At 38.8% G+C, this 24779-nt stretch overlaps 1 protein-coding gene across 1 annotated transcript in view; it reads right to left on the minus strand.

Annotated features, from left to right (window-relative positions):
* Nucleotides 1-24779, minus strand: part of ENPP1 (ectonucleotide pyrophosphatase/phosphodiesterase 1) — a 65084-nt gene that overhangs the window by 32436 nt on the left and 7869 nt on the right. Inside the window, exon 2 of the mRNA XM_027086284.1 lies at nt 95-167. Coding sequence (XP_026942085.1) covers nt 95-167 — 73 coding nt within the window. The remainder of the gene's footprint in view (nt 1-94; nt 168-24779) is intronic.

Here is a 24779-nt window from a genome sequence, read left to right on the forward strand (position 1 = left end):
GCTTATCTCAATCATATTCTGAAAAAGGCTGACTAGTACCCCTACAAACACACACACACACACACACACACACACAAATTATTGTACTAATTACCTTCTTTGGCACAGCTTGGTTTCAACCCAAATATACAACCAAGGATTGTCGTTAACACACAGACTGACAATACCTGTGGAGAGAAAAAAAATAATGATGTAGTTTCCAAGCCCTTTTATTTCTTCAAATGTTTTATTTCTTTAAATACTTCTAAACTTGTTGGTGCTGCTCTGTTTCCTGATCTGGTGCTGGTCACGTGATGTGTGCACCTTGGAAAAATTCAAACCACATTTTTGCTTCAGGTACTTTTCTGTATGTACGTCATACTTCAACAAAGTTTACTTAAATATTAGCAAACAAATCTATGCCTTCCTAGGTTAATGTTGCCAGAAATTTCCCAGTTGATGTAAATGAATCCAGTCCAAAAACTTATAATAATTAAGGTAGGGAGAAAAGAAAACCTAACAATTCTCTACTTGTTAATCCATAAAAGGCAATATGAGAATATCAGATGCCTCTTTTAACAGTTTAATTACACAAACCTAAACACTATTCTCATATTCACTGTGACAGCTTGTGGGAATGAGCAACAGACAGGGTTGGACGACTACATCCCGGACCCAAATGTTACCACAAACTGGGTGTGTAGAGATTTGGAGCAGGTCACTTTAACATTCCAGACATCAATTTACTCACTTATAAAATTAAAGGGCTGGACTCCTTGGATCCCTAAAAATCTTTCCAGCTCTAACATTTTGCAACTTCCTCATTCTCCACTATTCTGGACTTTAACATTTGACTTTAACTAGATCATTTGGTGAATATGGTGTAAGCGATTACACCATATAACTCCCAAGAACAATGACAGAAGTTTATTTATGAGTTAGAAAAAAAAAAAAGCAGAATAATCTACAAAATAGTCCTCAATATTTTTCAGTGGAATGGAGCGGCTCTCTGGAATGTCACATTTCAGGACAATTCAATAAAATATTCATTGAACACCAACTATGTGTAAAGACTATATTATGCATTGAAGGAAAGAATAAGAGACCCCCCAAGGAGCTTCTACTTTTTGGGAAAAGGCAAAAGCAACAGCACAAATGGTTCATATTTGGTAGACTCTAGTTGCAGAGTTCTATCGCTGTTTAAAGAAGAAAGGCTGTGGTGGCCGGTGAGAAAGAGATCAGAAAAGACTTCATAGAGGAAGCCTCTGGGCTGGACTCTGAAGAGGGGAAATGATGGCATGATATTGCCAGGCAGAGCTGATGGAAGGGAAGAGAGGGCAGAGCAGAGAAAAGCCGGTATAAGGAAAGGCTTGCAGGAAGGAAGGCATATGGGAGGTGGCAGATGAATGATGAACAGCCTACTTTGGCTGGAACCCAGAATATGAAAAAGGGGAATGGACACAGTACGGAAAGGTGGCGTGGCATTTCCCCAAAGCCAAGATGAAGAGATACTAAAGACAGGAGGGATGGGTGAATGGGACAGGGTGGGTGGTGGGTAGAGGCGTTTTTATGTTTTCTGAACTCATTCCCTCCAATAAAACATACTGAGTATTGACTGTATGCTGATCTGTAGTTTAGGTACTGGGTACTCAGTAATAAAAGAGACATGACCTCTGTCCTCAGCATGCCTACTGTCAAGGGACTGCAGAACTAAAGAGGAAGTGAATGGCAAATAAACTGAGGAAGCAGGTCTAACTCATTTCAAAAGAAAACGAAGGTAAAGGAAAAAGGAGTGAAAGTACAGTGGGTCTAAAATACAACAGGGTCTAGGTCAGGTTCTTTTTTTAGGAAATCAAAAACCCAAATGTATATATGTCCATTAAAATAAAGAGGCATCAGAAGAAGAGCTTGAACAAATAAGTAAAGAATGGCAAATAGAACAATGTCGTAAGAGTACTAATGGATTCTCCTAAGCCTTTAATGGTGGTGTAAACTAACACAAACTTATGGAAGAGTAATTCTAAAGAATCTATCAAAAACAATAAAAACTCTCTTACTGTCAATTATAAATATATAGAGAAATGAAAAAATAGTAAAACTGATCTGTATTTAGTATCCTGTAATTTAAACCACGGAAAATTAAAGTTTTATTTCTTTGTAATAAACCTATCAAGAATAGTTTGAACAGTGTTTTATCCACTTCTCACAATACAGAGTGAGAATCTTTTATATGCCTTGGCAAACTGTCACATTCCTTTCTAAGTTTAGATAAGTTTCCAACGTTTTAACCTTTGTACTTTTAATATCATGAAATATCTCCAAAAATTCCATTAATATGAATCTTTGTATCATGTCGCTTCCTCTGGGACACCTTCATCCTTTCCATCACAACCATGCTTCTCATGTCAATAAATTCGCTGTCACTACGTTCCTTTGGCTGCATATGTAGAGTCTGTTGAACAGCGGCAGTGTTAGCCTCCCCACAGTCAGCTATCTCTTCCGTAACCCCATCTACATTTGATCTGAATTTCATTTCCAGCATTATCACTTTACTTTTCTTTTTTTTTTTTTTTTGTGGTGTGTGGGCCTCTCTGTTGTGGCCTCTCCCGTTGCAGAGCACAGGCTCCGGACGCGCAGGCTCAGCGGCCACGGCTCACGGGCCCAGCCGCTCCGCGGCATGTGGGATCTTCCCGGACCGGGGCACGAACCCGTGTCCCCTGCATCGGCAGGCGGACTCTCAACCACTGCGCCACCAGGGAAGCCCATCACTTTTCTTTTTTTAACTGCACTTTATCAGCCAATTCCCTCTTTCAATTACTCATTTCTATAAAATGTGATGTAGGTCTACCACTGGCAGATAAAAAAGCAACACAAGTACTTGTTTTTCTGTCTGTGCTGAACTGACCAACAGATGCATAGTAACCAATCACGGACACACTTTAAAAGAAGTGACATTGGTCACTGACCATGATATGCATCTGCTATTTGCATAGTGTTTTGTGGACTGAAAAAGCTAGTAGCAAAGATTGTACTTTGTAATTACTCATGGTCAATAAATCTTAGTTACTGAAATTTGAACCATGTTGTTGGGAGACTGGTGTTATTTAATTAAACTGTGGGAACTGAAATTGTACATGTCAGAGAACCATGCAAAGCTAGCACTGCCTGTACTCTCATAAGTGGGCAGTAATATAGTATATAACATAATAATATATATATCCAAGGATGTTTAATTCAGAACTGTTTGTATTTGAAAAAAAAAAACAGAAACAACCTAAGTTCATTATAAGAAACTGGTTTAAACAGTCAGGTTAATCATACAATAAAATACTCTCAGGAGATTAGCCTCAGAGATAGGTGGGTGAGAAGAAGGCTTAAAGATACAAAAAAAAACAAAAAAAGCTGAGGGGTAGCCACAGGAAGTTGGAAGCAGCCCTTCAATCCTTCTCTGTAAGTAAGAAGCATCTGTGGGGAGTGAGGAAGCCAAGGTGGGGCTCTGAAGTGATGAAGGGGGCTTAGGAGACCCCACGTGAAGGATGGCAGCAAATCAGTAGGGACAACAGAGATGGAGTCAATAATGGAAGAGTGAACAGACCCTCCAGCTCTGGGGGCCCAGCTTAACTGAGATTATGAATTGTTTGTAATAAGACCCAGAGGCCTGGAATTCCAGGAGTGGGAGTGGGGGAGTGGGGTAAAAAGATAACATGGCATGGGGAGATAGGAAGGGAGGGGAAACAGAAAAGGGAACAAGAGAGTCAAGGTGTGACTGCAACAGCTGAACAGGGAGGGTTAGGACCATGTGAACATGGGTATTTGGATGGAGAACTGTGAGAAGTGAAGGATCGAGCAAATGAAGGAGTGGGAATGAGGGAGGGAGTGAGGAAGGAAGAAGAACAGAAGTTATGGACTCTGAAGAGAATTTCAGAGTCTGAGTTCTCAGAAGTGGGACGGTTTGGAGTGGAGGTGAACCCAAAAGTAGAAACCTGAAATTGGCATAAGGTACTTGCTGGAAGTAAGAAGACGAAAAAGTTCTACTACTTTTACTAGTAATCGGAGTTAACCTTTTGACAATGAATGAAAATCATGATAAGAGAAGTTATTTATATTCTCAAATTTATTGACTTACAATACATATTCCCTCACTGCTGAAGAAATTCAGTCATGAAGATGTATTACCAATAACCTTACTGTTCTAACTAAATATAAAACAAAACTTGTGAACAGTTCTGCTACAAATAAGTCTCATCTTGAAAAAAACTATGAAAAGATTTAGTGGTAAGCAAGCATTTAAATTGCAACCATGAGTTTAAAGCATACATGATATATGAAAATCTTTGCCCTCTTGTCAAGCTACAGAAGAGGCATGCTGATTTTTTTAATCACCTCTTTGTTACTAAAAGATATTATTTAGATTTACCTTTTAGATAATGCATAGCATGAAACTAAAACTAAAGTATGACCATAGAAACAATCATTTCACCTCTGTAAAAGATGAAATTTAAACTACCTACTACTTTGTTACACAACACCCAATCAGAATAGTTTTTAGTAGGAAATTTCTCTCCAACGATTATCAGAGCTGTGAGATCTAATTCAATTTGAATTTTCTTCTCAAAGTAGTTTAATCCAACAATGTCAAAACCCACCATCCTTTCATACCTCTATAACAATTTAGGTAGTTTTCAAGTTTTGATATTTTCTTAGAAGCTATAGACAAAATATTTTATCTTAGAAAACATGAAGCTTGGAGACATATAAGCAAAAGTAAAGTTGTTGGAATGTTTTGCCTCTATGTTAGAACAATATTTATTTGGAGTTTCCTGCTTGTTTAATCAGAGTCCCTGAATCATTTCCTGGACATTTAGTGAACCAAAACAGATATAAAGAAATCACTCAATTTTTTTTCTCACTAATTCCCTCAAACACAGTGGCGTTAACATAATGAGTATCATTCTTTCTTTATCAAGTATTCATACAAATGTGTCTACTGGCCTTTGCTAAAGGCCAGAGATGCAAATGAAAGCAATTCCTCCCCTGACAGAGAAAGCATGTGGACATTAAAATGAATGATTACAATGGAACTGGAAAAGAGCTACAGTTGAAATATGTAAAAAATGTTAACATGCTACCAGCACAGTGGAGAGAAGAAAAGGAGAGAATGGTTACAAAAGGCTTCACAAAGAGAAAGGGGGGAAAAAGGAATTTCCCCTTCAATCAATAAACAAATGTTGGAGTGCCTGCAATATGCACTGGACTTCGATTCTGTGGAGAAGCACAAAATTAAAACAAAAAGAATTTGTGGTGAAATCCCTAATCTGAGTTGATAATCTACGCAGGGCAACAACTCTAGAATTTGTTGATGACAAAGACATGAGACAGTGAGAAGTAACCTAAGAATTAAACTACATAGTGACAATGTGTCACCCGTGCACCCATGCATAGGTACAGAAACTATTTTTTAACTGTACAGGCTAGCTGTGTTTTATCAACAAGACGCCACAAAGGCCCGCGGCAAAACCAGACTGAACCAGCTAGATCCAAGATGGCAGATGAAGTAGGCTAATGGTCACCATTTTCCTTGAGTTGATTTATCTCTGTGTTTCCATGTCAACCCCTGAGAGCTGAAGGACACTTGCCCTGATTTATCTCTGTGTTTGTTTCAAAAGTACCTGGTGTTGGGCCGATGGTTTGCAGCTCTACTGGGAGAGATACATGCTTTGAGAGATACACAGTGGTCAACCGCTCAGAACCCGGCCCTGACTTGACCACAGGACCGCATCTGTGCAGATGAAACCTGGAGGAGTCCAAGAGTTACCTTTGCTTCATCACCATGCTAAGATCTTCGCCCAACGGGGGCATTTGTACTCTGCTCGCACAACTGGTGCTGTGTGCAAAGGAGTGTGGAAGACCGCGCATGCCCAGGCTGGAAATCTCCACCCCTTTCCTAGTGCCCTGATGACCTGTCTGACCCTTAAGATTCCCTCACTCCCCTCCCTTAGAGGAGATGGTGCCTTAGAGCGTGAGCTCCCCTTCTCCACTCTCTGGCCATTGAATAAAAGCCTGTCTTGCGTGCACCACACTCAGTTTCGTTACTGGCAGCGCGAACCTGAGCGCGGGAAAGAACTCCCTGATCCAGCCAGGGGGCCTCAGTTCAGCTAGCGCCCCAAGAGAGGGGCCTGGTGTCTAATTCAGTAACAAATCTATGCAGTGGTGCTTTGTGCAAAGCCAGGGAAGTATAGAAAATAACACCAGTCTGGGAAAGAGAGAATAACAGTGATTACAGTAGTAGCCATCACTTCTACAGAACAACAGCAACCATCCCTTCTGTAGTACTTCCTATGTGCTGGGCACTTTCTAAGAGTTTTCTATCAAATCATTTAATCCTCACAATAACACTGTGACACAGATTATTGTATTTACCCAGTTTAAGGAAACTTAGCCGCAGAGAGGTTAGCAACTTGCCAAGGATCACAGAGTTGATAAGCGACATGGGCAAGATTAGGACTTAAGCAGTCAGAAGCAGTCAGATTGTAAAGGGAGTGGGGCAGGAGGGTGGACACGGGAGTGGCTGAAAGGTGGCTGTGGCCTTCGGGGCAGTCAGTGTGGAGCTGCTGCGGATTTAAACATGAAAGTGACATGACTGGATTTATAAATTCTAGAAAGATCCTTTGGTGACACTGTGAAAGGCTGTGCCGTAAGCCACTCACCTGCCTGTCTTCTCTCAGGAGATGCTCTGTCCTCCTCTGGGTCTTTCCAATTACTGCAGCCCTGACCATGCTCTGGGAGATTTGTTTATCTGTCTGTCTTTGACTGGACTGTGAGCTCCAGGGAGGCGTGGATGTATTGACTCATCTCTGTATTTTCTAGGTCTAGCAGAGCGCCTAGCGCATAGACATTCAAAATAACTGTTGGCCTGAAAAATCAGTAAACTGATTTAATTAAACAACTTGGGGGGAAACTATAAATCTCCCCCTTTTCTTCATCTGAGTTGACAAAGTCAGTTTGTTAAGTGCCTTTATATAGAGGGTGCCTATAATAAATATAGGGGAAAAGCATTTTTTTTAGGAAATGGACAACTGCAGGATTTGGTATTCAAATGTGACAGATGCCTCTCCAATCTGAAGATGAATTAGCTGACCGCATGGCCTATCAGTCAGTCCTCTGACCTTTTACGCAAGCAGCATGCTTTCTGGAAACGACTCTGTGGGAACTCAGACCTATGCGTTGCTGGGGTCTTCGGGGGATTTCCTTTCCTAGAGGATAAGGATTAGATCCTAATGCAAGAGCCCAGTGCCAAGAAACTCCCACCGGCGGCTCAGAGGGATGTCACGCTCAAAGATAATGTCTTGTTTTTGAAGAACTTGGAAGTGTTACAAAGTTCAGTGTAGAAGTCAGAACAACTGCTTGAGTGTATTGAGAAGTTTTTTAAAGACAAGGTTCTAACTTTTGCTTGGCCTCTTATATACTCAGTATCGTTTTAGTTACATTTGACTTAACTGAAGATTCTCCCAAACGGCAGTGAAATTTTATGTGAAGCAATTTATATAACTGGTCAAATGAAAAGGGGGAAGGAGATACTACGCACTGGACAAGCACATCACTTAGAGGCAAACCTCACGCTCAACCTCTCAGTGAAACCTGAACACGCTGAAGAAGTTGACATCTACCTGGCAGAAAGGGGTTCTGTTTCAAAATGGTGAGGGTTCAAATCCCACCTCCGTTCATTCCTTTTTTTCAGCATTCAACAAATATTTCCTGAGAGGCTACCACGTCTTAAGAAGAGTATCGTGGGCTTCCCTGGTGGCGCAGTGGTTGGGAGTCTGCCTGCCGATGCAGGGGACGCGGGTTCGTGCCCCGGTCCGGGAGGATCCCACATGCCGCCGAGCGGCTGGGCCCGTGAGCCATGGCCGCTGGGCCTGCGCGTCTGGAGCCTGTGCTCCGCGACGGGAGAGGCAACAGCAGTGAGAGGCCCACGTACCAAAATAAAAAAATAAAAAAATAAAAAAGAAGAGTCTCGTGCTGGGTATACACCAGGAAATGGAAACATTTCAGTGCTTTCATGGAGCTTACCTTCTTGTGACTTATAGACAACCACCAACTATGTGACTTAGAAATGTTTCATATCCTTGCTAAACATTATTATTTATCTATGAAGTGGTGATAATACACACCTCAAAAAATTGGCACAAGCCTTGGACATAATTTACAGAAAGTACCCAGATTGGTGACTGGGGCACTGACGTACTCCATAAATGACAGTTCCTACTAGGAATATCCAACTCACTTAGAGCACTGAGACATTACAGATTCTTCCACAGGAACAATATAACCTTATCAATGTTTAATCAAACTTCAGGGCATTCTTTCTTATTTGCTGTTAAAAGAAATGCCATAAACTAGTATACTAATATTTCCCTTTTTCTTGGGGGGGTGGTTAATTCTGCAGTAATCTGTTTAACAGTGGTTGAAGACCATGCACTGGTAAAGAAAATATGTCAAAAAGGTGTAATAGAGAAGAAAAGCAAATTATTATTTTGCAGGGAATGGCTGTACTGGTAACTTTAGTTGTACCTATACAGCAGCTCTCCAACCCCTGCCACTGAAAAAGGGATCCATGTAAACACCAATTTGTGTACTAGAGATTACTACAGATTCATATCTGCACACTTAACAAAGATTAGCTGTGGATTGATCCAAGCACTGTGCATATAAAAATCTCTAGAAAAAGTCTGAAACAAACACCTTAAAGTATACATACTTCTCAAAAACTACACTTCCTACACTTCATCCTAAGGCAAAAAAATTACGTACAAATATTTAGATACATATATATATGCAGTACTATTTATAACAAAAACAGACATATGTACAATGTCTAATAATAGGAAAATGGCTAAAGAAAATATGGACTATGTATATGAGTATTATACAGCCATTAACAGTTATGATTTAGAAGAATATTTAATGACCTGGGGAAAGACACCGTTGAGTATGAACTGCAAACTATAAAACAGAATAGGCAATATGGTGCTAATTTTATGTTATACATAATACATAGTTTACAAATAGTCTTATCTCTGGCTGATGGGCTCACAGTGATTCTTGGTACTTACCTTTATTTTCCAGTTTCCACAATGAACCCATATACTTTTAGAATCAGTATACTGGAGAACCCAGGGGGCTAGCATGGATACTAGTGACCCAGAGTAAAGTTTACCTCATTCTGGCATTTTAGTGATGTTCAGCATAACAAGAAGTCCTCCCTGCCCACTTACTCTAAGCAAACTCTAATCAACAAATTCTGCCTCCATTTAACCTACCTAATCCCTCATTCTTAAATATCAATGAATCACCATGATTCACCAGTCATTTGAGGTAAGCCTACAATATGAGATCAACAAAAAGAAAAGGCCTAAGATCAACACAAAGGAAAAACAGGAAGGAGAAGAGAGAAAAATATATAAAACAAACCCATCTAAATAGTATTCTCAATAGGATTCAAGAAGTTACATACAAATCTTGAAATCAAAAGGCTCATACTACTAATATCAAGTAACCAGAATAATAAGTCAAAGGCTCATACTTATTCACATCACTATAAAATACCAGAACACTAACAATAAAAAGATCTTCAAGTGAAAGGCTATGCCAACTTCACTGCACAATAAGCAGTAAAGAAGTATAAGATCAGAGTTAGTTTTTCCTTGAAGGATAGAACTAACTGTGGAAGCTCTCTGGGCCTAGAAAGGTCTGTGCAAGAAGTTTATTGACTTCTGGTTCAATCTCTTCATTGAGTATAGAATTACTTAGATTCTCTCATTTTTCTTGACTCAGTTTTTCTTGGAATTTTTCTCTTCATCTGCATTTTCAACTACATTGGTATAAAGTGATTTACAATAATCACTTGTTATTTTTTCAGTGTCTGTAGCACTGAATTTGTGTTCCTTTTTTTCATTCCTGATGTAATTTGTGTCTTCTCTCTTTTTTGGGGTAATCAGGCTCACCATGGGGGATCATACCTTTTCAAAGAATCTGCTTTTTACTTTGTCAGTCTCTTTTTTATTTTACTGATTTCTGGTCTTATCTTTATTTTTTTCTTTCCTTCCATATCCCAGGTCTAATCTTCTGGGTTTTCTTTTATTAAGTTGTTGATATGGACGCTTAGGTTTTAGCTTTTTTAGACTTTATTCTCTTTTAATATTACTTTTATTCTAACTTTTAAACCCCTAAGACATTGTTGTTTTATAAGTACATTTAGGTTTACCCAAATATTTACAAGTTTATGCATTTTAATGCATTTTTTCCTTTACACTTTTCATCTGGAAACATCTGGAATCAGTTTCCTTCTGCATAAAGAAATCTTTAAAAATTTTCCTCATGGCAGATTCTGTCAGTGTTTGTTAGTATATACATGTCTTTATTTTATTCTCATTCTTGAACAGTATTTCTGCAGGGGATACAATTCCAGTCTGGCAATTGTTTTCTTTCGGCATAGTGAAGATCTCATTATACTATGAGAATTCAGCTGTCAGTCCGTCACACTTGAAGAAAATTTGTCATTTTTCTCCTATGCCTCCAATGATTTTTATTTCTACCTTTGTATTCTGCAATGTTATTCTGTTGTTTTTTGACATATATTTCTTTTATTTATTCTGCTTACGATTCAATGAGCTACTTGAATCTAAGGACTGATGTCTTTCATCAGTTCTAGAAAATTGTCATCTCTTCAAATAGTGTCCAAAATAAAAGGTAAAAGGGATAATACTATCAGTAATCAGGAAACCTAGACAGTTTTTTAAAGAACCAAATAAAATTTTTAGAAATAAAATGAAAAATAAAATGAACAAAATTAATTAAGGGATTAGGCTTCACATCAGAAGAGATGTAGAGTAGTGGAAGACAGAATTTGTGAGCTGAAAAATAGATCGGAAGACATTATCTAGCATGTATCACAAAGAAAGGTCACAAGAAATTATCCTTCTAATTCAATTCACTATTATTTCTTCCATATTTTCTTTAAAAAGGACAAGAATTTTATAATCTGTGTCTGATAACGCTACCATCTGAAGCCACTGTTTGTTTGCTTCTGCTGTGTGATACTTCTGCTGGGTTTTGCTCATGTTGCCATTTTCCTTTGTGTGCTTAGTTGTTTTTAACTGTGTTCTGTTCATTGATGTTAAAAATTCTCAGGATTCTTTGAAGCTGAGGATGATGGTGTTTTCCTCCAAAAAGGATTTATGTTTTGCTTCTGCCAAAAACATTGGGGAAATTTCAAGTTTGAGAGCACCTTCACAACTTGAGGTAGATAAAGTGAGATCAGCTTGCATATATCTTTATATATGGAGGATACGCCATAAATTACACAATACCTATGTCCTCCACAGGATGTTCCAACTTCATACAACATATTACATATATAAGATAATTCACTTATAATATAATACATAGCTTATAAGGTATATAAGCGTGCACAATTTCTTCATAAAATGAAATTATGACTTCAAAACCATATCTCAATTTCTGATTTCTGATAGTTTCCAAAAATATATCTTTTATATCTCTGTCTCTCTGGCCCATGCTCAACCTCTTCAATTTCAATTTAAGAAATATTAGTCCCTGCCAGTACTATTCCAGGAAATATCTCATACGACAACTGTATTAAGCTGAATGTCCTTTCCCCTCACAATTACATCAGCATTGGCAATTAAGAAAATAATGATAACATTTATTCTCTTATTGACAGGTCTCCATTAGGAGTCACAGAAATCATTATCACAATACCAGCTTATGACTAGCATAGGTTGAAGATTACAATGACAGAGGGAAGAAGAGGTGCTAAAATAAAAGTGTAATGGGGGAGTCATTTTATGAAGGTTCAAGCAATAACTAGCAATTTCTTAAACTATAATACACACACACACACACACACACACACACACACACAGAATGACAACAAAACCCCAAAAACATCCAGGGTCTTGGTGATCAAGGCCATTTATCAAACCACTGCTTATAAGAGTAACTAGAAGGACCAGTCACAAGGCTAATGACAACATAACGGAGAGGAACACCATGGTGGGTTCCTTTGACTCTGGACAGATCCATACATGTGGGGAAGAACGTGTCACTACCTGCGCAAGCCCAGCTGCTAAAGCACTTCTAGGACCTCTGTATGAGTTATAAGCAAGCTAAGATCACAAGCCGTAGCACTCCCCCTCAGAGAGACTCTTACTTCTATGGATAGAAGGAACCTCTGCTCTGAGGAGACTATATTTTCCACAAACTTTATAAAAGGGAAAATATTACCTTTAAAATGAGAGATGCTAAGACAGGAGTCCACAAAAACAAGCTTCAAAGACGTATCACAGAAATTTTGGTTGACTTTCTAAGAATTCATCATTGACACAATTTTTTACAATAATGATTAACAGAATTGCTGGATGTATACCATCATTTCCAACAGTACTTCTTCCAATTTATGTCAGAAATATTGCCATGAAATCTGGCACATTTCTTAAGATACAAACTACTTCTCATATTTAGTGAATGGGGGAAATCAGTAGCAGGCTGAGTTTAATAGACTTTACCAAAGTGAATTCTAGTCATGAGTAAAAAGAAATATATTCACATTGAGAAACTACACACTCTTCCTTGGTATTCTTTTTTATCATATCCTTTTAAAAAAGAACAGAGGAGAAATAAACTTAGAAGGCAGTAGAGCAGTTTTATGAGGTACAAAATATCATTAAGTTAATATTTAAATATTTAATGTAATATTTATATTATTATTATTTTTAACACTGGCTCTTAAAGGCTCCCCCCATCTGTCACTCAGCAGCTCTGAGCTTTTAACCCTTTCCTAAGTGAGAAAGAAAGATAATGGCAGACATATTTTTTACCATTCAGATATGACACTATGTACATGAAAGATAGAGAAGATAATGCCCTCAATCAAATATAAATCTGTTAGGAGTCGCTGATAATAGAAAGTGCAGTTCAAAACAATTACCTTGAATAAGCACAGTGCTGTACACACTTGGTTGAACCAGTCTCCCGGGCAGATAAAACTATAAGGGTCTTGTCTAAACTCTAATAGTCCAGAGAAGGGTTTTGGCACTTCTAATATTCAACCAAATAGTCATGTCATCATTTCCCTAATTTTCAATGAATTATCCTGGTAAAATAAGCATTTGAAGAAAAGTCTCAAAGAAAGCTCAAATTAGTGGCCCATGGGAGCTAGTAATGATAATTGGAAAATATTTTTTTAGGAGAACAGGTTAAAATGGAATATCCAATTAAAACTCTAGCTTAAGAAAACAGAAACGATGTTAGAACTTTACCATAAACTGTAAGTAAATTATTTAAATTCTATCCATTTTTGATTAAAAATATAAGTCTGGCAGAATTGTAGCCCTAATCTCAAAGAGACCAATAACTCTCATGCCTTTATATCCAAATTAAGATGTGAGTTACTTCTGGAGCTTTGTGATACTGAGAAAAGCACGTTATCTGTAGCCCCTTTATTGGGTTGGACTGGGTATTTTCTCTTCTCCCTAATAAATCTAAAATATCTATGAATCTACTTTCCCCTGACATTTGATCTTACCTTTATTTGGATCACCCCTAACCCCACATCCTGTACCCTCCTCTCTTAAGGAATATTACCCCAAATATATACATGTATTAAGATTTCTTGTTGAACACAGGCCATTGGAATAAACTATTAGGCCTGTCATGAGAAGTACCTGAAACACTAGCCTGCAAGCCTTACTTTCCCAGGTGAAGCAGAAAGGGGGTCAGAAACTCACTTGAGCCATATCAGAACTTTTCCTGGGGACCCTGCAAGGCCTCCAGAGAACTGCTTTATCTAGGCCAGTAATTCTCCTTTCCTATAGTGTTCATTTTTTCCCCCCAGCTTTATTAAGAAATAATTAACATGTATCACTGTATAAGTTTCAGGCGCACAGTATGATGGTTTGATTTAAATATATAGTGAAATGATTACCAAAACAGGCTCAGCTAACATTCATCATCTCATACAGGTACAATAAAAAGAAAAACATGATCATTTATTTTTGTTTCCAAAAGTACCAAACGTTTTCAAAGGAAAAAACATCCAGTACTTATAACTTCTGCTTGAGTGAGCAAATCACTTCTCCCAGATCGCAGTGACTGCTTTCACAGACATTTCCCTCTGAAGACTTTCCTTCACAGACTTTTCCCTCTGTTTCCCTCTGAAGTTAAAGGTCAAAGGATAAAAGTCCATTTGGTAGTTTAAAGTAATGGTCTCAGCAGAGAGTCAGCTTTGATGGCAAGCTTCCTTCCATGACTCCCACACCCTCACTGAATCTTGAGATGCAAGCACCTAATCAACAAGATCAGTAACAGCAAACACCTCAACACAAAGCAGGATCCTCTTAAAAAGCTGGTGGGTAACTCCTCAGATATAGCCTCCTGCCCCTAGAATTTCTATTTACATCCACCAATGGGTAATGCCCACAAGGGATCACAGAATTATTAAATACCAACACTGTTCTTAGTCTGATGGCTTATTTAACCGTCTTCTGTCTTCAACAGGACTGTTAGTATTGAAAAATACATTTTTGTGGCCTCTCTTTATCTAATCTTCAGAATTACCTTAGCTTTTTAAGAAAAGCAATCTATTGAGAAAAGAGATCTTGAGGGACGTATATAGTAAACTGGATTTCTATCTCTTGCCTTACAACAAAATAACATCTGAAATAAGTATTTAAAGGTATAACATGAAATCACTAGAAGAAAATATAGGCAAATATTTTTATTTTTTTAGGGTGATAAATACCTTTACAAGCATGGCACAAAATCCAAAAATTATAATGGAAAAGCTGATATATTTGATTTCATAAAAATTAGGAATTTCTGTAAAAATTCCAAAAAAAAAGAACCCCTAACACAAGAAAAATCAGGGTGGGAGAAACTAAGGTAAAACTTTCCAACATATGAGAAAAAGTTAATTTCCATGATAGATTATGAGTGTATAAAAGTTAAGTAGAAAAAGATAACTCACAATTTTAAAATACCAAAAGTAATAAACCAGACATTTCAGGAAATAAAACAGCTAATAAAAATATGTCATACGCCTTCATTAAAAATCAAAGAAGCATAAATCAAAGAGTCCCTTTTTTACCCAATGAAATTGACAAATGTTAAAAAGATTGATAATTACAAGTGCTGGCAAGGATATAAGGAGAGACGGGCACCTTCACACTGTCTTCATAGAAGCATAAGTGTCTTTCTCAAAGGTCATTTAGATGAATCTATCTAAATTCAAAATGTGCATATCCTCCACTCTTGCAATTCCAAATCTCTTATCTGATAGAAAGGTTCACATAAGCAGATGAGGATATGCATAGAGATATTTATTTATTGCAGCATTATTTGTAATACCAAAGACACGCAAATAACCTAAATTTCTGTTAATAAACAACTGAGTTAATATAATGCATTATGGTAAACGCAAACAATATAAAATACTATCCAATTACTTTAAAATTATGTAAATCCATACTGAAATACTTACTCTTAAAGCCTTCAGCCCCCTTGCTGGCAGTCTACTCTGAGGCCATCATGTTGTGAGTAAGCCCAGACTATCCCAGGCACAGAGACCAGTGGGGAAGTCCTGAAACTACATGAAGTGGGAGAGAGATGCCTGGCCAGCATCTAGATGCTCCATTCCCTGTTGCAGCTCCAGCCACCATCTGACTGCAACTGCAGGACAGACCCTGAGCCACACCTGCCCGGCCAAGCCTTTCCTGAATCCCTGACCCATCAAAAACCACTAGGGGCTTTTGAGTCTACAGAGCTGATGACCAGATGCTGAACAGAGATGAATTTATCAAGCTGGTAGTACTAACCAACATGGCTTCCTGACCACATGAGAGAACATGCTTGCTTTTCTTTCTCCCAGACTTTATGCCTAAACCATTTCCACAGCAAAATGGTAAATGAAGGAATCTAATAGCTGATTCTGCTGAAAGTGCACAGCTGGCCAGCTTCATTCAGAGGTAACCACCTGGTTCTTCATCACTTCACAGAGAACGGAAATGTCTGGAAACTATTCCACAGAGTGATAAAGGGATGTGAGTGGTGTGATGTGTACTTTTCTCCCTTTGGTAAACGCACAGAGAGTTTAGGCGTATATGTTTACAGAAGTCCACTTCTAATTTTCAGGTGGAGAAGTGGACTTTTGGTTACACTCACTAGCTTTATAGCAGCAAGAATGTTAGTAAACATTTAGGGGAGAAAAAATAGGACAAGAGGAGCCTAAAAATCCTATCCCAGAAAATAAGGGGAGGCACACATACACTCACACACAGACACACACACAGGCCCACACAATGATGGGGTATGTCAAAAGGTATAAACTCCCAGTTATATAATAAATAAGTGATAAAGTGCTGGAGATGTAATATACAGTATCGTGACTATAATTACTAATACTATAGTGTATATTTGAAAGTTGCTAAGAGAGTAGAACTTAAAATTTTTCATCACAAGACAAAAAACTGTAACCATGTGTGATGACATTTTAGACTTTCAGATTCATCTTCTAGCACCAGAAAGTAAGGGAGTACTAAACACATATACACAATGATGGGGGTATGTCAAAGGGACACAGGAGCCAACTCCCAATGGCCAAAGCTGGAATAATTTTGAGCAAAAATATGAACAACATATTATTAGGTTATAATCCAAAGTGTAAAATAAATATCAATGAGTTAATACTGATATAAATAAATGATTGAATAAATTAATAAGAGTAGACAACTCTCCAGTACAGAAGAATTCCAAACAATCTATGTAGATACCCCACTCTCAAGGTGAAACAGAACTCTCTCCTCTTTAAGTGTGGGCTGAACACAGTGACTTCCTGCCAAAGAGTACAGAATGGAAAGGCACAAAAGACAATATCTTTGAGGTGGAGAATCCTGATAAACACTACCTCAGCCAGGTAATTAAAGTTAACATCATCGATGATTAAGTCACCTTAATAGCATAGACTCTTGATATGGTATGTTGAGAACGACACTTTACCTCTGTGGTCTGTCTCCCAAAAGCACATGATACCCGTCTCAGCATGAGGAAAACATCAGACATTCCACAAATATACATGACCAGGCCTCCTCAAAACTGTCCAGGTCACCAAAAACAAGGAAAGTCTGAGAATGTCTGAGAAAGTCAGCCAAGAGGAACCTAACGAGACGTGACACTGAAATGTAACATGGTATTCCTGGGTTGGATACCAGAACAACAAACAGAAAGGACTCAGGAAAAAATTAAGGCAATATGAATGAAGTTTGGACGTTAGTTAATAAGGCTGTACCAGCATTGGTTCATTAGCTGTGACAAATGTACTATACTAATATAAGATGTTAGTGACAGGGAAACTGGGTGTGTGGTATATCGACACTCTCTCTACTAGCTTTGCAACTTTTCAGTAAATCTAAAACCATTCTATAAATAAAAAGTTTATTTAAAAAGGGAAGGAAAAAAAGAAATAGGCATGAATCCATATTATTCCACCACAAAATGTTCACTATTTAAAAACGTTGGCTACTTTTAATTTTTAAAAAAATGCATACACGTAAATGTACACAAGTTTTTCTATATGCATTTTTTAATCAAGAAATTATTCTATACATAATTTTGTTTCTTTTTTGCATGTAATACTATTTGATAAGCATTTCTTATTTTATCAATAAACTCTTTAAAATATATATATATTATTAAATTTAGGTAGAGCCATAGGTTGGGATATGGACCCATTTAAACAATACATGGTATTGTTCAGTGAAAAAGCTGAACCTCCGCTTTATATATTTCAGTCCTTTATGATTTTTAAAACTAAACAATGTGCAGATGCTGCTTTCACATCTGCTGCCATCAGTGATGGAGACTGTGATAAGCTGCCTGGATTTGCCTTCGGGAAGGAAGGAATTACTCCCCTGGCTGCTGGGGGTGCCAGCCGGCAGGGCCTGCCTCAAACTGAAGAGAGCACTTGCCCAATGCCACACCCCTTCCCAGGAAAGCCAGCTCCCTCCTGGACAGCTCTAAATGGTCACGCTAGGAGGAAGAGTTCACAGAGTCGGGGGGGAGGCCTCCACTGAGAGACTGCCTCACAGCTCACCTCACCCTCCCCGCAGTCCTTTTCCTTCCATAGGACCTGATCTCAAGGGCACGCCTGATAAAACCCCTGGGATGCCAGTCTCCATCTCAGAGTCAGTTTCCTGAGAAACCCAAACTCTGACACTGTCTTTCTCCTGAGCTTCTATCTCAGAGAAAGGACCTCTTAGTAAATATCAGTATATGGCCCAGGCTCCCTGGCTCCAGCATCAGACCAGGATAAGCCAATGGGAAACACTGACAGAAGATCGGAGGGTGGGAGGACGGGAGAAGTCAGAATACATCTTCCCTGTTCTAGCCTCAGACAGGACCCCTGGCAGGGGCTGCATCTCTCCAGAGTCCCAGCTCCTACAGGGAAGTCCTGGCTGCCAGCTCTGGGTTTCATCAGCTTTTCCCTTTGCCTTTCCTGCCCTCAAGGTAGTACAAGCTTCTTTCTGGTACTATTCCCTGGGTTGCCACATTGCCATACCATCCCGTTTGGCTTTCGGCTCTTCCAATATTTGACTTTCAGCTCTTCCAACACCTTTGTAACTGGTTTCTTATATTAAATTCTCTTGATTAAATTACCAGGTATGGACTTTTCTTTTTCTAATTGGCCGTCCAGCAAATGATCAGACATCAGATATACACATACACATACCCCAAGGCATAAACGAAGCTAAATTAAATATAGGCAAAGAACTTTTCATTCTGAGAGTTTACTTGTTTTTAATTCTCAGTCTCCTAGATGCAAAACATATTTTAATTAGATCTTGCTTCAGCTGGATCTCAAGGGGAAACAACAAAAGCACTGCCAAAATAATCCTGAAAACAGTTTGTTTCATTAGAAGCTACAATCAAGAAAGACATGACTCACTAAATAAAAGGAGTATTAAGTCATTTTAGGAAAAAATGTTTTAAGTTTTGTTTTAGCTCATAAGACAGGAAAGAGAGGAACCAGTTTATTAATGGCACAGGACAGCCCTTGCCACCCTCAGGCGGAGGATGAAACAGATGGACTAAGAGGTAAAGGGCTATGGGCTTTGTCTAAACGACATTGTTTTTCTTGCCTAGGCAGGTTTCCTGCCTATGCAGGTGGTACGTCAGAGACGAAGAAACACAAAAAGAGAAAGAACATCATATTCAGTTAAGTTTATGTGATTGATTTCTAGTTTTTTCTGAAACAATTTTTAGAACATAATGACTAGAGCACCTTGCATTTATTCTTGAAAAATGAGCTCAGTGGAAATAGACAACAAAAAGATAACTTCCAGGGGCTTCCCTGGTGGCGCAGTGGTTGAGAGTCCGCCTGCCGATGCAGGGGACACGGGTTCGAGCCCTGGTCTGGGAGGATCCCACATGCCGCGGAGCAACTGGGTCCGTGAGCCACAACTACTGAGCCTGCGCGTCTAGAGCCTGTGCTCCACAACAAGAGAGGCCGTGATGGTGAGAGGCCCAGGCACCGTGATGAAGAGTGGTCCCCATTTGCCACAACTAGAGAAAGCCCTCGCATAGAAACGAAGACCCAACACAGCAAAAATAAATAAATAAATAAACTCCTACCCCCAACATCTTCTTAAAAACAAACAAACAAACAAACAAAACCCTGCTGTGTCCATACAGCATGATTCACTTTAAAAAAAAAAAACAAACTTCCAGAGGATTTTTGGTATTCTCCCTGAGGACAGAATGGGATTAACAGGGAGATTAAAATGACCATTTACTTTCTTCAAAGATCCAGTGGTTAGGTACTCAATCACAATTACACTCAATCACAATTACAGTCACAACTTAAAGACAGAACTTAAAATCTGGTAATGGATACAGAGGTTTATAATTTAGGAGGGAACTATAATTTGAGAAAAGTGTCACCATTTAATGTGCATATTTAGGCTTAAGTCAACAAAATTACATGCATTCATTTGGATAAGGAATCTTAAAATTATATTTGTGAAAGCATTCACAACTTAGCTCTCTTAAGCAACTCCTTTTCTTCTAACAAATGTTTCTTCAACAAACAACATTTGTTTTATGCACATTTTCATTATTACTTGCTGGAAAAAAACATAAAAGTAAAAAACCCTATGATATCACCATCTTTGGCATGATTCAATTCAAGTTTTTAAGATCATAAAATGTTCCCTCTGTCTGTGCTGCCCTACAGGGTGGTACCAGCACATCACTGCTGAGCACTTGAAAAGTGGCCAGCATGATGAGGAACTGAATTCCTTTTTACGCTTTTGAACTTTAATTCATGCAAATTTTAATTTGCATAGTCACATGTGAAACTTAAAAATCTAGTAGAAAAGAGAAAGTAGTTATGAAATAGCCAAGTAAAAGGATAAGACGGTGCTCTTTCTACACCCAACATGCTCTCTTTAATTTGTTCTTGCCGCTAAAGCTAAAATGACCTTTCCAAAATGTAAATGAGACTTTGTCACTATGAACAAAAGTGGAAACAAAACCAAGCAAACAGAAAAATATGTCAGTGATTTTCAGTTGCTCTTAAAACAAAACCCAAAAGCCCTAAGATGGTCTGCAAGGCCCTGCCTGGACCTGGCCCCTGACTACCTTTCCTGCCTCATCACCCATCACACATCTCTCTGCCTACCAGCTACCTGGTCATCTCCCAATTCTGGGTCACACCATGCTAACTGCTACCCCAGGCCCTTTGTATGTGCTGCTGCCTCCCTTCAGAATCCTCTTCTGCTCTCCTGTCACTTCCTCCTGGACACCTTCTTAGACCTCTCTGACTAGGCCAACTCCCCGTCACTACCCTCTCTCACAGCCCTGCGTAAGAGGCCCACGTACCGCAAAAAAAAAAAAACCCAAAAAACCACAAACCTGTGAGGTAGCTACTATCATTATCTCCATTTCATAGGTGAGGAGACAGAGGCATAGAGAAGTTAAGGGACTTGCCCAAGGACACACAACAGTTATGGGCAGAGACAGGATTCAACTCCAGCAGTCTGGCCCTTAACCTCTAAGCTCTACGGCCTTTATATGATTAAGTGGCAACTGCGGTTAAGTGATCCAGGGACAGGGGATACAAGCCAAAGAGCAGTAAAGGAGCGTTTCCTTTGGGAGGATAAATTCAGTTGGATTCCAGGGGGTACCTGGTGTTGGGTGAGAAAAAAGGAGGTGAAAGACCACTTCTGGGGTAGAGAAAAGAAATGGTCCCTGTAAAGTGTATCTGGGGAACAGTAAAAATCTGAGCTGTAATGGAAGGTGTGTTTCAACACAGCTGGAACTTTTGTGAGATAGGCATCTTGAGACCCTTTCTGACCCTCTAAATTGGAAAGTACCACCAGAGCAGAAGCTGAAAAATAACCTGAACCCTTTGAACTTCTAAATCCAAGTTACGCATATAACATGTGTGAGTCCCCTATAACATATGGGACATAGAGTCCCCTGAGGTGTGGGCTCCAAACCAGACTCACCAGCCAACACGTCTGCTCCCTTCTGCCTCACACCACTGTGCCAACTGAGCAGATAAAGGGCTTAACATAGGGTCTGACATATAGTAAACTCAATAGAGGCATATGGGAATTCAACAAACACACAGCACTTACTATGTGATGGGTCTGCTCTGAGTGCTTAACAAATATGGACTAATAAATGGCTACACATATATGTCCCAGGCCTGCAGGATTGCTATGAATGGATGAAGCTGTAAGTGTTAAGCCCTCAGTGGTAACACTGTTACCTGAGTGACGAGAAATAAGGCTGAAAAGAAGAGTGCATTTAGGAGTACACAATTTCCCACATGTGTTGTGGCAGTCTCTGAGAAATTCTGAGCGGAAACAAAGTGCAAGGAAGTAATTATTTTCAGAAAACTAATAATTGAACCATAAGAAGAAACATAGGCAATGGAGATGGAGTTGAGGGATGAATAAAACAAAAACTGTGTCCTAAAAAATATTTAAATTCTTGGGGAATGATTATGTCTGAGGTATGAGTAGAGATGCTTTCAAAGATTACCCCATGAACTAAAGTTGATAAAAGTCTCAAAATCCCATTTATGAAAGGTGCATTAAAAAGCTGTCTAGCAGGACTTCCCTGGTGGTCCAGTGGTAAAGAATCCGCCTTCCAATGCAGGGGATGCGGGTTCAATCCCTGATCGGGGAACTAAGATCCCCCATGCCGTAGGACAACTAAGCCCGAGTGCCACAAATACTGAACCCATGCGCCTCAACTAGAGAACCTGCGTGCCACAAACTACAGAGCTCAGGCACTCTGGAGCCACGCGCCACAAATAGAGAAGAGAAAACCTGCACACCACAACTAGAGAAGCCTGCGCACCGCAAGGAAGAGCACACACGCTGCAATGAAAGATTCCACGAGCATCAACGAAGATCCTGCGTGCCACAACTAAGATCCGACACAGCTAAAAATTGAAAAAAAAAAAAAAAAAAGCCATCTAGCAATGGGAAAATCTCATAATGGAAATATAAGTTAAAAAAGAAAATAGAACAGTATATGCAGCATGATCCCATTCTTGTTAAAAAAAAAAAAAGTGATACATGCACATAGAAAAGTCCTGAGAGAAAAAACCAAATTATTAATAACAGATAATAACAAGTACACAATCTTTACTTTCTCCTTTATACTTTCTGAAATTTCTGCAATACGTAGTATCTTTATAACAAGGGGAAAATATTATAAGCTCTCTATACAAAGATTTAAAACCTAGAAGAAATCCACCTAATCCAAAACTCTCATATTATGGTCACAGAAAGTGAAACAACTGCTCAAAGGTCACACAGCAAATAATTCTTGTGACTCCAGGTTTACTACCCTTCACATGACCCGTCTCTCAAGATCTTTGAAGCTTCCCAGAAAAATCAATGTTCTCTTTTCCTTTGAAAGTTTCCAAGAAATGACAAAGGCATAAATACTTTCCTATGTCAACATTCTTCACATTTACTTCCTGTGAGCTGATCAGTAAGGTATTTAATTAGTGTACAAGCAGAGCTGTTCTGTACTGTTTCTCTGGTTAATCCAAAAGGAGATAAGATCAACAGTCTATTCACAGTGCTCCTAACCTACACCCTTCCCACCTGATATACTGCATTCACCTATTTCTCCTGGTCTCGGAAGTTTCTAATCTAAATGGTGTGGGGTGGCACTTTACAGGAAGCCAGTGTGTTTGGACGATGAAGTATTATGGAGTAATCTCTGTGCCAAACACATCAAACCTGACTCAATACATCAACACCACTTGAAAAAGCCCTGGTCTAAGACTCCTTTGTTTTGGTATTATGTCAAGCATATTGTAGATTGTTGAGAATGTACTGAAGTGGAAACTTTGAATTGAAGAGTTCTATTGATGGAGCAATGTAAAGTGAAATCTACTTGATATTCTGATAGATGGATGGTTGAATTGGAAAGAACATTGGAGTGTTATCAGATAACAGCAAAGGCAGAAGACTGGCACAGTGGACAGCAATAAAGAGCAATTAAAGGACAAGCCAAGGCAGGGTAAGGAAAGGCAATTAAAGAAACAGACTGTGTATGAAATGTCCTGTAGACACAAAAGCAGTGGGGCTACTTTAATCAATGTGCCTCTTAAGTTCAAGGTAGGAAAGGGGCAAATGCAACCAGCCGCAGCACCACTTCCACACAACGCTAACACAGTTGAGGTCAATAAGGAACATTCAGTAATTTTTTTTTTAAATCATAGCAACATGTATGAAGTCAATGGCAGGATAAGGGTTGATTGGAACCCCCAGCTAAAGAATTCCAGGTTGGGGCGCCTTCTGTGCCTCCTCATAGCCCTATGGAGTGTGCTGTTCCTCAAAATTCAATGCGCAGACACATCCCTGGGGATTGTGAAAATATAGATTCTGGTACAGTAGGTCTGGGGTGGGGCCCAAGAGTCTGCATTCTGTAAAAGTTCCAAGGAGATGATGCTGATATGCTAGTCTACAGACCACACTTTGGGTAGCAAAGATGTAAAGTGTCTTCTGAATAAGGAAAAATTTTAAAATTCAGTAACACTGAAGCTTATCAAAAATAACAAGAAAAATGACCACTTATTCGGGGCACACTATGGGCCACTTTGTATACTTTATCTAATTTAATTCTCCTAACAACACCTAACAGGGTTTTATCAAGCCTATCTTATGGTTGTGGAAGCTGATATTCAGGAAATTTAAGTTATTTGCCTACCTTCAAAAAGAACAGTACCAGGATTTAAATCCAATTCTGTCTGACTTCATTTCTCAATAAGCTATGGCAATGAGATTAAGAGAATAACTATACTAGTCTTGTGATCTTGGAAAGCCCCCTTAATTTCTCTGAGCATGATTTTTTCATCTCTAACATGGAGATAATGGCAGAACTGTGGTTTGGACCAAACCAGGTGGTAGATGTAAAAGTATTTTGAAATCCATAAAGGACCTTACCTAAATAAAGATACAACTGTTGTAAATAGCTGATTCTTTTTATATGTCTTAATTTCCTTTCCCTCTCTCCCTAGTACTAAAAATAGTATTGAATGAACACACCTTTCCTTAAAGCAGATATTCTCAAAACTGTTGGTTTCAAAATCCCTTTATACTCTTAAAAATTACTGAGGACCCTAAGAAGCCTTTTCAGATAATTGTGTACATTCTTATTTAAAACTAGACTAAAATTCTTAGTTATAATTTCTTAAA

This window comes from Aethalodelphis obliquidens, unplaced genomic scaffold, assembly GCF_003676395.1.
Source record: "Aethalodelphis obliquidens isolate GAN/ISIS:26980383/991018 unplaced genomic scaffold, ASM367639v1 scaffold3, whole genome shotgun sequence".
Classification (NCBI taxonomy): domain Eukaryota; kingdom Metazoa; phylum Chordata; class Mammalia; order Artiodactyla; family Delphinidae; genus Aethalodelphis; species Aethalodelphis obliquidens.